The sequence below is a fragment of the Podarcis melisellensis genome, assembly GCF_964234715.1.
Source record: "Podarcis melisellensis genome assembly, chromosome: 8".
Taxonomy (NCBI): domain Eukaryota; kingdom Metazoa; phylum Chordata; class Lepidosauria; order Squamata; family Lacertidae; genus Podarcis; species Podarcis melisellensis.
The window spans coordinates 84,196,516-84,211,047 of record NC_138540.1 but is presented as its reverse complement, the minus strand read 5'-3'; the positions used below and the strand labels follow the sequence as shown (position 1 = coordinate 84,211,047).

At 48.0% G+C, this 14,532-nt stretch overlaps 1 protein-coding gene and 1 long non-coding RNA gene across 2 annotated transcripts in view; both read left to right on the top strand.

Moving 5' to 3' along the window:
* The window catches only part of LOC309376268, a 192,069-nt gene that overhangs the window by 131,503 nt on the left and 46,034 nt on the right, over positions 1-14,532 (top strand). The gene's annotated exons all lie outside the window — the stretch shown is intronic.
* On the top strand, positions 7,620-9,810 carry NANOS2 (nanos C2HC-type zinc finger 2). Its single transcript, XM_081923327.1, has 2 exons — positions 7,620-7,900; positions 7,988-9,810. The coding sequence occupies exon 2, from the start codon at positions 9,161-9,163 to the stop codon at positions 9,695-9,697; it is 537 nt and encodes a 178-aa protein (XP_081779453.1). The 5' UTR covers positions 7,620-7,900; positions 7,988-9,160; the 3' UTR covers positions 9,698-9,810.

The window sequence follows — 14,532 nt, the reverse complement described above, 5'->3', positions numbered from 1 at the left end:
GTGAGAGCTGGACCATAAAGAAGGCTGATCGCCAAAGAATGGATGCTTTTGAATTCTGGTGCTGGAGGACTGCATGGACTGCAAGAAGATCAAACCAATCAATTCTGAAGGAAATCAGCCCTGAGTGCTCACTGGAGGGACAGATCCTGAAGCTGAGGCTCCAAGACTTTGGCCACCTCAGGAGAAGAGAAGACTCCCTGGAGAAGACCCTGATGTTGGGAAAGATGGAGGGCACAAGGAGAAGGGGGCGACAGAGGACGAGATGGTTGGATAGTGTTTTCGAGGTTACCAGCATGAGTTTGACCAAACTGCGGGAGGCAGTGGAAGACAGGAGTGCCCGGCGTTCTCTGGTCCATGGGGTCAGGAAGAGTCGGACACGACTGAACGACTAAACAACAACAACAACAACAAAGGAAAAGCCTCAGATATGCAGATGACACAACCTTGATGGCAGAAAGTGAGGAAGAATTAAAGAACCTTTTATTGAGGGTGAAAGAGGAGAGGGCAAAATATGGTCTGAAGCTCAACATCAAAAAAAAACGAAGATCATGGCCACTGGTCCCGTCACCTCCTGGCAAATAGAAGGGGAAGAAATGGAGGCAGTGAGAGATTTTACTTTCTTGGGCTCCATGATCACTGCAGATGGTGACAGCAGTCACGAAATTAAAAGACGCCTGCTTCTTGGGAGAAAAGCAATGACAAACCTAGACAGCATCTTAAAAAGCAGAGACATCACCTTGCCAACAAAGGTCCGTATAGTTAAAGCTATGGTTTTCCCAGCAGTGATGTATGGAAGTGAGAGCTGGACCATAAAGAAGGCTGATCGCCGAAGAATTGATGCTTTTGAATTCTGGTGCTGGAGGAGACTCTTGAGAGTCCCATGGACTGCAAGAAGATCAAACCTCTCCATTCTGAAGGAAATCAGCCCTGAGTGCTCACTGGAAGGACAGATCCTGAAGCTGAGGCTCCAAGACTTTGGCCACCTCATGAGAAGAGAAGACTCCCTGGAAAAGACCCTGATGCTGGGAAAGATGGAGGGCACAAGGAGAAGGGGACGACAGAGGACGAGATGGTTGGACAGTGTTCTCGAAGCTACTAGCATGAGTTTGACCAAACTGCAGGAGGCTGGGGAAGACAGGAGTGCCTGGCGTGCTCTGGTCCAGGGGGTCACAAAGAGTCAGACACGACTAAACGACTAAAGAACAACAAAGAAAAGCAGGACATTCTGGGATCAATTCAGAAACCGGGGCGGCTTCTGTAAATGGAAAATAGGGACACTAGGAGGTCTGTTGCTGTTTGACAGTGGAGATAGAGCATGAGTAGGCAAACTAAGGATCGGGGGCCGGATCTGGCCCAATCGCCTTCTCAATCCGGCCCATGGACGGTCCGGGAATCATGTTTTTACATGAGTAGAATGTGTCCTTTTATTTAAAATGCATCTCTGTGTTATTTGTGGGGCATAGGAATTCGTTCACCCCCCCAAAAAAAATAATCCGCCCCCCCAAGGTCTGAGGGACCGTGGACCGGCCCCCTGCTGAAAAAGTTTGCTGACCCTGAGATAGAGCATAGCTGGTCATATCCTCTGTGAGTTTGACTTAACCCTAATTTAAAGCCATTCATGGACACAGCTATACAGCTGCAAATATAACGTTTTAAGTGCATTATACAAATGTGACACTACATGGCGCTGGTGAGCTAATGGCAAATTCAATGCATTTTTTTTAAAAAAGATTTTTTTTAAAGAAGGATTTTCACAGCTTCAGTGGCGTAGCGTGGCTTGTCAGCACCCGGGGCAAGGCAAGTAATTTGCACCCCCTAACCCGTGGATTTGCGCCCCCTTACTCTAACCCCCAGATGTTGCGCCCGGTGCGGCCGGCCCCCCCTGCACCCCCACGCTACGCCACTGCACAGCTTTATACCGTATTGGCCCGAATATAAGACACACCTGCAAATAAACTGCACCTTTAAAATTCAAGGCTTGCTTGTGGGTGTGGCCCGCCTCCCGGCACTTCTGCCTCATGGCATTCCCAGCGCAACCTCCCCAAGCCGGCGCCAGGGAAGGCTTGTGAGGAGGCTGTGCATCATTGCCCCATGCTGCTTGGCTGCTCGGGGGGGGGGCGCCGCTTTGCCAGCGGCCTCCCCCCCTTCCCCCTTCCTAAGGCAACTGGGGGAGGCTTGGGAGTGGCAGGCAAGCAACACACCGCTGCCCCACGCTGCTTCCGGGGAAGGCTGCAAATATAAGCCGTACTTTAACTTTTCACGGCCCAAATTGGGGGGGGGGGAGTGCGGCTTATATTCGGGTCAATACGGTATGAGTTCGTTCCTAGTCATGGTCCTTTTATTGCTGGGGCTGATGGGAGTTGAAGTTCAGCAATACTGGAGCGCCTCAAGGTCCATCACCCCTGGAATCTCGGACCGCACAGAGATTTCAGTGGCATGCAATAGGCCAGCAACTTCCTAGACGCAGGGGCGCCGACTTATAAAAAATATTGGGGGGGCGGGGGCCCATACCGACTTATAAAAAATATTGGGGGGGCCCAAGACCTCCAAACCGCAGCTGCTGGGGGAACGAAAGGGGCGATCCCCGGGCTGCCCCGACCTTAAGTGAACCTGTGAGGGCCCGCCCTTTGCGGCAGCCGATTGGCTGCCGCCGTGGGCGGTGAATATTAATGAGCTAGGGGAAATCCCCGCTTCTCGCCAGCCCCGCGAGATTGTTGATGGGTCGAGAGCCCGCAACCCCACCCCCTCTCTAGATCGGGAGTGGCTTTGTTTTAACTCATTACTGAACGTATTTTAAAAGGTAACTATCGTCAAACAAGGAAAATAAAAAAATACCAACATAATTTTGTGATTTTACAAAGCATAATATAACTAATAATTTTCTTAAATTATTGGGGGGGCAGAGCCCCATGGAGTCGGCGCCTATGCCTAGACGGCTTTAAAAGGATTATCGACAAATTCCCTTCCAGATTAGACATCCCTTTTATATCACTGTATTATATGAAAAAAAGGATACTTTGTATTGGGGTATGAACTTTTGTATATCTTTCGACAAGTATCGAGAAAAATGATTAAATGCAAAAGAGAAAGAGAGAGAAGATTAGGAAGGGAAGCCAGGGGCTTTGAACGGATGGTGCAGTTCGCAACCAATCTTTTGCCAGGCTCAGTGTTTGACAGATGAACATCTGGAAGAATTTGGCTGCTGGATCAGGGCCAAAGGGGGACCAGCATTGCCTCCATGGGACGCTTGCAAGCACCATAACCCGCTTTTGGTCCTGAAACACAAGCCACAGGTATTTCCCATGCCAGAATTAAGATTGCCGGAAGAAATATCAACAACCTCAGATATGCAGATGACACAACCTTGACGGCAGAAAGTGAGGAGGAATTAAAGAACCTTTTATTGAGGGTGAAAGAGGAGAGCGCAAAATATGGTCTGAAGCTCAACATCAAAAAAACGAAGATCATGGCCGCTGGGCCCATCACCTCCTGGCAAATAGAAGAAATGGAGGCAGTGAGAGATTTTACCTTCTTGGGCTCCATGATCACTGCAGATGGTGACAGCAGCCACGAAATTAAAAGACGCCTGCTTCTTGGGAGAAAGGCGATGGCAAACCTGGACAGCATCTTAAAAAGCAGAGACATCACCTTGCCAACAAAGGTCCGTATAGTAAAAGCTGTGGTTTTCCCAGTAGTGATGTACGGAAGTGAGAGCTGGACCATAAAGAAGGCTGATCGCGGAAGAATGGATGCTTTTGAATTATGGTGCTGGAGGAGACTCTTGAGAGGCCCATGGACTGCAAGAAGATCAAACCGATCCATTCTGAAGGAAATCAGCCCTGAGTGCTCACTGGAAGGACAGATCCTGAAGCTGAGGCTCCAATACTTTGGCCACCTCATCAGAAGAGAAGACTCACTGGAATAGACCCTGATGTTGGGAAAGATGGAGGGCACAAGGAGAAGGGGACGACGGAGGACGAGATGGTTGGACAGTGTTCTCGAAGCTACCAGCATGAGTCTGACCAAACTGCGGGAGGCAGTGCCTGGCGTGCTCTGGTCCAGGGGGTCACGAAGAGTCGGACACGACTAAACAACAACAACAGTATGCAGCCACCATAGGAAACCCATGATCAGGATCCGAGCACAAGAGTCTTCTCCCCTCTTGCAGCTTCCAGCCATTGGGACTCAGAAGCGACGCTGCCTCTGACTTTGGAGGCAGAGCCGAGCCCTGTGATAAGTAACCTTTGATAGCGGATTTCTCCAGCCCTCTTTCAACAGCCTTCCAACTTGGTGGCAGTGACTTCCTTTTGTGGGAGTGAGTTCCACAGATTAGCTGTGACGAAGGACTTTTGTTTATCTGTCCCGAATCTTTGCTGGATGTCCCCTTAGTGTTATAAGGAGGGGAGGAAAACTTTTCCACCCTGCTGTATATTGTCTTATAAATTCCTATCGGGCTTCCTCCCGCCGCTTTCTCTTTTTTATTAAAAAAAGTTTTCATTAACCGATTTCAACATAACAAATTGTCAAACCGTATGTTATGTACTGAGTTGAATAGGAGCCAAAAAGCAGCAGTCTGATTGGTCCTAGAACAATAGGATTCAGAATGCAGCAGTCTGATTGGTTTTAGAAAAATGCAGCAGTCTGATTGGTCTGCAGGAACCACCCAATCCAGCTCCAGATGGAAGTGAATCCACAACCTGATTGGCCTACAGGAGAATTCTGGAATTAGCCAATCACGTGCAGCCCATTGTGTAAATAATGTATATAAAGCAGATACTTTGGGGAAACTTCCATTTCCTCCTCACCACTATGAGCTGAATAAAGAGCATGAAATCCACTCTCGACTCTGAGTATATTTCACCGTATAATCACAAACATAGTTTCCCCCCTTCCACTCCTCCATCCCCCTCTCCCCTCTAGGACTTCCCTCAGCTCCTCTCTCTGATTTCTCTGTACATATTATTCTCTGCATGTTATAAAATTATATATATCCTTACCTTATCTATCTATGATGTTATCAACCAATAAATTTGTGTATGTTTATTCAAAACCTGCCAAGGAGTCCATTTCCTTTTGTTGTGTTTTTAAATAATTTGTAAAAAGCTCCCATTCTACCTTAAAGTCACAGTTCTCCTTGTCCCGCAGTTCACCGTATTTTTCGCTCTATAAGACGCACCAGACCACAAGACGCACCTAGTTTTTGGAGGAGGAAAACAAGAATTCCCCCCCCCCCCCGAATCTCAGAAGCCAGAACAGCAAGAGGGCAGTGAAAGCAGCAATCCCTCTTGCTTTTTAGGAGGGAAAAAGTGAGTCTTATAGAGCAAAAAATACGGTGTATGTCAATTTGGTCGGTTCTGCATAGCTCATCAAAACGCCCGAAATGCGGCAACTTTTCCTTGGGGGAAAGTGGCTCCAGCCACTTTTCTTCCACAGCACACATAGAATCATAGAATCATAGAGTTGGAAGAGACCACAAGGGCCATTGAGTCCAACCCCCTGCCAAGCAGGAAACCCCATCAGAGCACTCCTGACATATGGTTGTCAAGCCTCTGCTTAAAGACCTCCCAAGAAGGAGACTCCACTTGCTTTGATCCTTGGCAGCAAATTCCACTGTCAAACAGCTCTTACTGTCAGGAAGTTCTTCCTAATGTTTAGGTGGAATCTTCTTTCTTGTAGTTTGGATCCATTGCTCCGTGTCCGCTTCTCTGGAGCAGCAGAAAACAACCTTTCTCCCTCCTCTATGTGACATCCTTTTATATATTTAAACATGGCTATCATATCAGCCCTTAACCTCCTCTTCTCCAGGCTAAACATGCCCAGTTCCCTTAGCCGTTCCTCATAAGGCATCGTTTCCAGGCCTTTGACCATTTTGGTTGCCCTTTTCCGGTTCTGCAGTATTCTTATTGGCATGCGCCAACCCAGAACTGTACATAATACTTCGAGTATGGGTGCAACCCCATTGATTTGTATACAGTAGGGAAACATACATGGGGGTTACAGTCGTAAGGATGGTGCCTAAAGCCAAAAATCACACATAGTCAAAATGCACTGAGTTCAATGGTGGGTTTAATTTTTTTAATTTTTAAAAAATTGCCAAGCACCTAAAGCTGAATGCAGGCAAGTTAAATGCATGCAAATAGTGGGCTTACTGTAATGAGAGCTGTTAGTTTGTGGGTGCCAGACACCTGGATCCTGCAAGTGTTGGAATTTAATCAAGGTTTGGCGTTTGTGCTGCAGACATTCCCAGCCTCTGTACTCAGCAAGTGTTAAAAGCCAATTAGAAGTGTTAATTGCTAATGAAGCCAGCCTGGCCTCTGGTGTTGAGGCAATCGCCGGGAGTGATGTGCCATTAAGACAACAAAGGATCAGGGACCTCCGTGCTAGATGCAAAATGGGTGGCAAGCGGTAGAGTTGGAGCAATGGTTGATGTCTGTTTCAGGGCAGGGAAAAAAGGACCTCTTGGGGTGTTAATGCTGTCAGCCCCTCCACCCTATGCTCAGGTTGTAAAGGTAAAGAGACCCCTGACCATGAGGTCCAGTCGTGGCCGACTCTGGGGTTGCGGCGCTCATCTCGCTTTATTGGCCGAGGGAGCCGGCGTACAGCTTCCGGGTCATGTGGCCAGCATGACTAAGCCACTTCTGGCGAACCAGAGCAGCGCATGGAAACGCCAGAGTGGTACCTTCCCGCCAGAGTGGTACCTATTTATCTACTTGCACTTTGGCGTGCTTTCGAACTGCTAGGTGGGCAGGAGCAGTGACCGAGCAACGGGAGCTCACACCAGTGCGGGGATTCGAACCACCAACCTTCTGATCGCCAAGTCCTAGGCTCTGTGGTTTAGCCCACAGCGCCACCCGTGTCCATTTAGAACAGCGGTTCTCAACCTGTGGGTCCCCAGATGTTGTTGGACTACAGCTCCCATCGTCCCTGAGCTCTTGCCTTGCTAGCTAGGGGTGATGGGAGTTGTAGTTCAACAACACCTGGGAACCCACAGGTTGAGAAAGGCTGATTTAGAAACTAGCTAGCACCGTTGGGAGTTGTCGCTGGCGTCCGTCTGTCTCGGGGAGGAAATAGAGGAGTGTGCCTTTGGGATTGAGGTCAAACCGCTGGAAGGTTGCAGCACCTGCTGTGGGGCTGTTGAGACTGATAGAGGATAGACATGTTTCGTTGCAGCTGGGGCAGAAGAAGGCATCTGTTTGTGCTGCTGAAGATGCCCCATGGCGTTTTGACTCTGCGCTTCTCCCAGCGGTCATTCCTCCTCTGCTCACTGCTGCGGATGCACAGCCTGACTGTCTGTCTCCAGGCACTGCCGCCGTCTGCAAAAGATTCCCACGTGGCGGGGTTGATGTTGCTAGTGTTCACGTCACGTTTGCAGACATAACACAGAGTTGGCCTGCCAGCGGCCTGGTGCCTGAAGCCAGCCCCCCTTAAAGGTAAAGGGACCCCTGACCATTAGGTCCAGTCGTGACTGACTCTGGGGTTGCGGCGCTCATCTCGCTTTATTGGCCAAGGGAGCCGGCGTACAGCTTCTGGGTCATGTGGCCAACATGACAAAACCGCTTCTGGCGAACCAGAGCAGCGCATGGAAACGCCATTTACCTTCCCGCCAGAGCGGTACCTATTTATCTACTTGCACTTGGACGTGCTTTCGAACTGCTAGGTTGGCAGGAGCAGGGACTGAGCAACGGGAGCTCACTCCGTCACGGGGATTCGAACCGCCGACCTTCTGATCGGCAAGTCCTAGGCTCCGTGGTTTAACCCACAGTGCCACCTGTGTCCTATCGTTCAAAAGGTTAGTGAGACAGGACTCGCCTTTGCAGAAGCCTTGCTGATTCTTCTTCAGCAAATTCTTCGTTTTCTTCCATATGCTTGGCGATCTTATTCTTCATAACGCTTTCCACCCGTTTACAAATGTAATGCACCTTCGGCTAACTGGATCTCCCCGGATCCCTCCCTCCCCATGGTCACTTTCTAGTCCTCTGGAGCAGAGGTCACTCTTAGGACCGGTTACATATTTTTGTACGCCAGCAATTTGGCATTTGATTTCTTTGACAAACTGGAGGGGGCAGGATACAGCCTAGACCTGGTCCTTTGTTCCCTTTTTAATTTGTAATTGCGGCCTAGAATTCCATCTCTTGCCAGCAGTATTTGCCTCATTCTTCAGAGTCCCCTCTTTGAAAAGTCAGTTTGGGCACAGGGATCTCGTCTACGTTTTCTGCCAAAAGACAAAAGGCAAAGGATTCTCCTTTTCTGCAATCTCCTTCTCCTCCTTTAGCACACCTTTAAGTCTCCTGTCATCCTAACAGTCAAGCTGTTTCCCGACTTCTGAGGCATTTAAAGACTTTTGAACATGTTGGTATTAACATTTTAACGATGTGTCCCTCGATTGTTTTTATTTTTCAAGCCCTTTACGCTCTGCTAATATTTCTTTGGCCAGATTTTTAGGTTCCTATTTGTCCAAATTTCAGCAAGTCTTCCGTTTTCTGAAGGAAGCCTTGTTGCTTCTTGTAGCTTCTTTGACTCTTGCTAGTTAACCATGTCAACATCTTCTTTCCCTTGTAGTAAACCTCTGGTATATATCCTAGCTCTGCTTCTATTATTATAGTTTTGAATAACCCCCTAAGCATCCTGGAGAGATTTCACCCTCTTGGTGTTCCCTTTCAACGCTCCTTTTTTTCTTCCTTTTTCTTTACCAATTCTTTTGTTTTGCAGGAAAGTTTCCAAAGTCCAGTGTCTTTCTGCAAGAAGCGCCACTTGGTTTTCCTAAAACCGGTCTTTTATCCGAGAGGGGAATGCGGCTGAGTCTAGGGTGCCCCATGTCACAAAAGGAGCTTTCAGTTGTGCTTGCAGAACCAGCTCTGGACGTTTTCAGGCGAATTTTGTGCCTAAAACATAGGGCAGTTCTCTCTCTCTTTCTGTGTGTGTGTGTGTGTGTGTGCTTGGTCAAGCCATGAGTTCTTTGCAGAAAACCTTGCATGTCTAGACGTATAAAGGTTAAATTCAGGACATGGCGGGGACGTGTGGGGAGGTGGGGATGAATATTTTCATACCCCTGGCCCTTTAAATTGCAAACTCCACCTCCCCAATATTAACATTGTCTAAACAGCATTTTGGGTGTCAGTTCCACATCACTTAAGAGAGTTGTGCATGTGTAGCGCTGGCCATGCTTTCATCCTTCTCCGTTCCCTCTTATCCCCCTGCCTTGACCGGGGGCCAGTATTTCGACAGGTTTAAAGACTATCTCAACCTGTCGAAGGTCATCATGGAGATCATCGAGGACCGGAAGAAGGGGCAAGCTGGTTTTCCGGTCTGGGACCCCCTTGACTGCAGTGATGTGCCTTTGGGACCCCTTGAAGACCCTTTGGGGGTCCTGGCTCGGTGGGCCATCAGCAGCGGGAGCAGCGGCTCGGAGGGTGGAGCGAACGGCGAGGCGTCGCAGACCCCCCAACAAGCCGCCAAGGGGATGATCTGCAACTTTTGCAAGCACAACGGAGAGTCCAAGAACGTCTACACTTCCCACCCGCTGAAACGGGCCGACGGGGTGGTGGCCTGCCCCATCCTTCGCAACTACACCTGCCCGCTCTGCGGCGCCACGGCCGGCAAGGCCCACACGCTCAAATATTGCCCGCTCAACCAGGAGAAGCAGTCGCTGTATCGCAAGTGCGGACGCAACTCGGCCGGGCGCAAGGTGAAGCGATGAAGTGAGGGACCTCCGTGCCCAGGAACGAAGAACCACCAACCCACAACTACTGTAGCTAAGAACCAGAGATAAGACGGAACGCATCGCCAGGCAACATTTTTGACACCGGCAATTCCAAAAAGCCAGCTTCGTTTGCCCCTACCCAACCTCCCCTTTCAAAATACATTTGTTTTGTATTATTTGCTTTCTACGCCAGGAATGCTGCAACAAGTCATCTTTTTTAAAAGACATTGGGACACATACGGGATATCATGAAAATACACCCTGCTTTTCAGTTTGAAGAACGGAAATCAGCCTAGTTTGTTTCCCAAAATCTGTGAGTTTATAACACTTTTGCTTCTTGCTTTTTTAAATGTCTGCTATTGTCTTAAATCTTTTCAGGGCCACTTGTTGCATGAGGGAAGCAGCTATTTCCCCCCCCCCAAAGAATCCTAAAACAAACCCCAAAAGTTGCCATTTTGTTTCTTATATCATGTGTGTTTTGTATATGTGAGAAAAGTTTATATGCTTTGAAAAGAAATATTTTTATATATATTTTAAAAAGAAAAGTATTTATATCTATATTTGTTCTTGTGGGTGGTGGTGTTTGCATTGCAGAAGTTTATTATGTTTTGTTCCGGTGACGTTTGAGACTGTTTAATAAACAAGTTTTTTATTGTTCTTGCATCAAATCATTGCCTTTCTCAGTTTTGTCCTTGCATCAAACTGTTGAAATTTCTTCAAGCCGTTCCCTGCAAGAGTTCAGGCAACAACAGCCTGACCGTAACTTGGAAAGTTTACAGTACTTGGAAGCAGGTCCTGCTTAGGCCACTGAGGCATATTGCCTTGTAAATATACCTCTAGGTCTGTGCATAAATCTCTAGGTATTTTGTTAATAAAATATTATCTGTGCACAAACATGGAATCTAACTGGGTTAGATAGCAAGACTTTTGGGGAAGATCATCAGTTGAAAATGGGGAATCCTTAAATAATTGCAGCTGAATGTTCTAACGTGCTTTGGAAACCTCTGTGACCTGAGTAATTTCTGAAAACTGGGATCTATATTTCCTTTACTCTGCAAAAAATTAATGCTTCCACTTATCTGTGTGGACTGTGCAAGGCATCAATGCCTCATATCCACTAACCAGTGAAAACTCCTACTTTGTCTACATATTGTCTTCTCAGATCTCAATAGGCATTAATTGTACACTTTTAAGCCATCGCGGGGAGTAGAAACTTCTTCTTTTCAAGGTTGGGGAGAACAAAAACGTGTACTCCCTTTCCTTTCACAGAATTCATGAAATTTACAGAATTTTTTCCCATTCTCAAACCTTCCTATATAGGGCTGGATTTTGCACCCTGGCATCTGCAGACACTGTTGAAATTAAGTGAAAGGGATTTGGTATTACAGATGCGCTTGGCATTCACAAATCACATTCACCCTCTCTTTTTGGGGTGGGGTGGGGGTAAAGGTAAAGTAAAGGGACCCCTGACCATTAGGTCCAGTCATGACCGACTCTGGGGTTGCGGTGCTCATCTCGCTTTATTGGCCGAGGGAGCCGGCGTAGAGCTTCCGGGTCATGTGGCCAGCATGACTAAGCCGCTTCTGGCAAACCAGAGCAGCGCACGGAAACGCCATTTACCTTCCTGCTGGAGTGGTACCTATTTATCTACTTGCACTTTGACGTGCTTTTGAACTGCTATGTTGACAGGAGCTGGGACCGAACAACGGGAGCTCACCCCGTCACGGGGATTCGAACCTCTGACCTTCTGGTCGGCAAGTCCTAGGCTCTGTGGTTTAACCCACAGCGCCACCCGCATCCCTGTGGAGAGGGGGTAGATGCATTTTTTTCCTGGATGTAGATGTTTTCCCACCCCCACCCCCACATAGTAGAATGCACAAAGTCCTGATCATGATTAATCAAAGTGAGGAAAACACTGCGTGTGAAGAAGAGAAGAAGAGTTTGGATTTGATATCCCGCCTTTCACTCCCTTTAAGGAGTCTCAAAGCAGCTAACATTCTCCTTTCCCTTCCTCCCCCACAACAAACACTCTGTGAGATGAGTGGGGCTGAGAGACTTCAGAGAAGTGTGACTGGCCCAAGGTCACCCAGCAGCTGCATGTGGAGGAGCGGAGACTCGAACCCAGTTCTCCAGATTACGAGATTACCGCTCTTAACCACTACACCACACTGGCTCTCGAGCTGGAGGATTAAGGTATGGGAACCCTCCCCTTTCATGTTAAAAAGAATACCACGCAGAAGCCAGAACATAACAGATGAACCCTTGCGAAGCAGGTAGCCCACCCCATCCCAGTTTTTGCATCAAAGCTCCCTGTCACTTCCATATCTGGTTTTCAGCATCATGATATATCACTAGCTAAACATCGTGATACAGTGGACGCTCAGGTTGCGAACGTGATCCGTGCGGGAAGCACGTTCGCAACCCGCAGCGCCGTGTCTGTGCACATGCAGATCGTGATTCGGTGCTTCTGCCCATGTGCAAAGTGCGATTTAGAGCTTCGGCGCATGTGCCGAAACCCAGAAGTAACCCATTCCGGTACTTCCAGGTTCGGCGCGGTTCGCAACCCGAAATCACACAACCCGAAGTGCCTGTAACCCGAGGTATGACTGTATACCAATACATCACAATGTCTGAAACAAGGATGGAACGATGTGGATGTAAACACTGGACTTGGCAACCCTGTGGGGAAAAGGATGTTCTCCTAAACCAGCACGACTTTTCCTCTGTTCACACAGGGCGGGTTGAGCTTCTAGGAGTGGATAACTTTTGAGCCACAGACATTGAACTTCAACCCGCCATCAGCCCTTAGCTAGCATGGCCAATGAGCAAGGATGATGGGCGTTGTAGTTTTAGCAACACCTGGAAGGGGCCAAAGTTTCCCCACACCTGTTCCGGAAGCATCCATTCCCCTCATCGATGTGAGAAGCAATAGGATGCTGGAATATTGTTGTTGTTGTTTGGTCGTTTAGTTGTGTCCGACTCTTTGTGACCCCCTGGACCAGAGCACGCCAGGCACTCCTGTCTTCCACTGCCTTGGTCAAACTCATGCTGGTAGCTTCGAGAACACTGTCCCACCATCTTGTCCTCTGCCATTCCCTTCTCCTTCTGCCCTCCATCTTTCCCAGCATCAGGGTCTTTTCCAGGGAGTCTTCTCTTCTCATGAGGTGGCCAAAGTCTTGGAGCCTCAGCTTCAGGATCTGTCCTTCCAGTGAGCACTCAGGGCTGGTTTCCTTCAGAATGGAGAGGTTTGATCTTCCTGCAGTCCATGGGACTCTCAAGAATCTCCATGCTGGAATATAAACAAGGCCTTTTTTTGCCTGTTGCGAGGTTTGTTATGGCTGCCCTTCGCTCTGTTTTTACCCCCCCTCAGAGCAACTGGCAGAAAAGAGGAATTTTGTATCTTTAGTGGAGACGGCTGGTTTGCACTGTCTCCGACAGAAAGCCCTGATCTCTAGAAATGGGCGATGGGAAACAAGGGTCAATGGAGAGAGCTCCCCCCACAATCCGGCCTTTCAGGCCCACTTTGGATGATAAAATGGAGAAAGCAAATGGAACCAGGTCCTTCAGAGAATGGTCGTCCCCCAAATTAAGGCTGGAACCCCAGGCTCTAAAAGGGGAAGGCAAGCTATGAGCTCAAGGTGCACACTCAAATCCTAGACAGACCCAAGCTGGCTTGGCCCTTCGCCTTGGATGCATGCAGTGTTTCACCCAAGTCCTGAGGACGAGGAAAGGGCATCTAGAAGGTGGACAGAAGTGGACATCTGGTTGGCCAACTTGAGCAGTGCTAGATTAGAAGGGATTTGGGCATGATCCAGGGCTCATCTTACGTTCTTTAGGTGGCTCCACATCACTAGTGTTCGGCAGGTGAGATTCAGGTACAAACCGGGACTTAGGATTTGCACAGTTACGTTGAATTGAAGCCCTTTGTCACTCTTAGCGCAATCAAGGCACTTTTGTAGAAGCGACTTCCAGCAGCTAGGAAAGAGATAGGGAAATGTTGAAAAGTGTGGGGTGAGCAAAGGGCCAAAGGGAAACATCTAAAGGACCCTTCAAGGAAACAGGGATGGGTGAATTCTCGTCGTGATGGAACCTGCCAGCAAAAGGAAGGCTGGATAAGCAAAGTTATGGACGATGTCGAATCAGCAAAGTTAACAGCTAAAATAAGAGAATGTAATGGAGACGGGGTTTTTTTTTTGAAGACTTTTGAACCTTTTGTGGATTATTTTAAGAAATATAATAGGAAGAATCCGCAAGTGGGATTTGATCTACAAGCAACAGAAAGAATGAGAGACTATTGCATGGGTAGACAAACTAAGGCCCAGGGGCCGGATCCGGCCCAATCGCCTTCTCAATCTGGCCCGCGGATGATCCGGGAATCAGCATGTTTATACATATGTAGAATGTGTCCTTTTATTTAAAATGCACCTCTGGGTTATTTGTGGGGCCTGCCTGGTGTTTTTACATGAGTAGAATGTGTCCTTTTATTTCAAATGCATCTCTGGGTTATTTGTGGGGCATAGGAATTTGTTCATCCCCCCCAAAAAAATAGTCCGCCCCCCCCCCAAGTTCCGAGAGACAGTGGACTGGCCCCCTGCTGAAAAAGTTTGCTGACCCCTGGACTATTGTGTTATGATTATGATGTAAAAAAGGGAAGATCAGGTGCAGCAAGGGGGGTGAGGATAAGAAAAACATCATGGAAAATGGGATGGGAAGTTGATAATATAAAATATATTTTTTTAAAAAAATATGTATTGGAGTTATAGGCGGAATTTCTGGAAATTTATATTTTAAAAAAAAATTGAGGGGGGAAACCCCTCCCTTTGAAGAAATCA

What these genes read in the sequence shown, in the direction of transcription:
- NANOS2 (XM_081923327.1), top strand. Translation starts at nt 9,161, where the DNA reads ATGCTTTCATCCTTCTCCGTTCCCTCTTATCCCCCTGCCTTGACCGGG.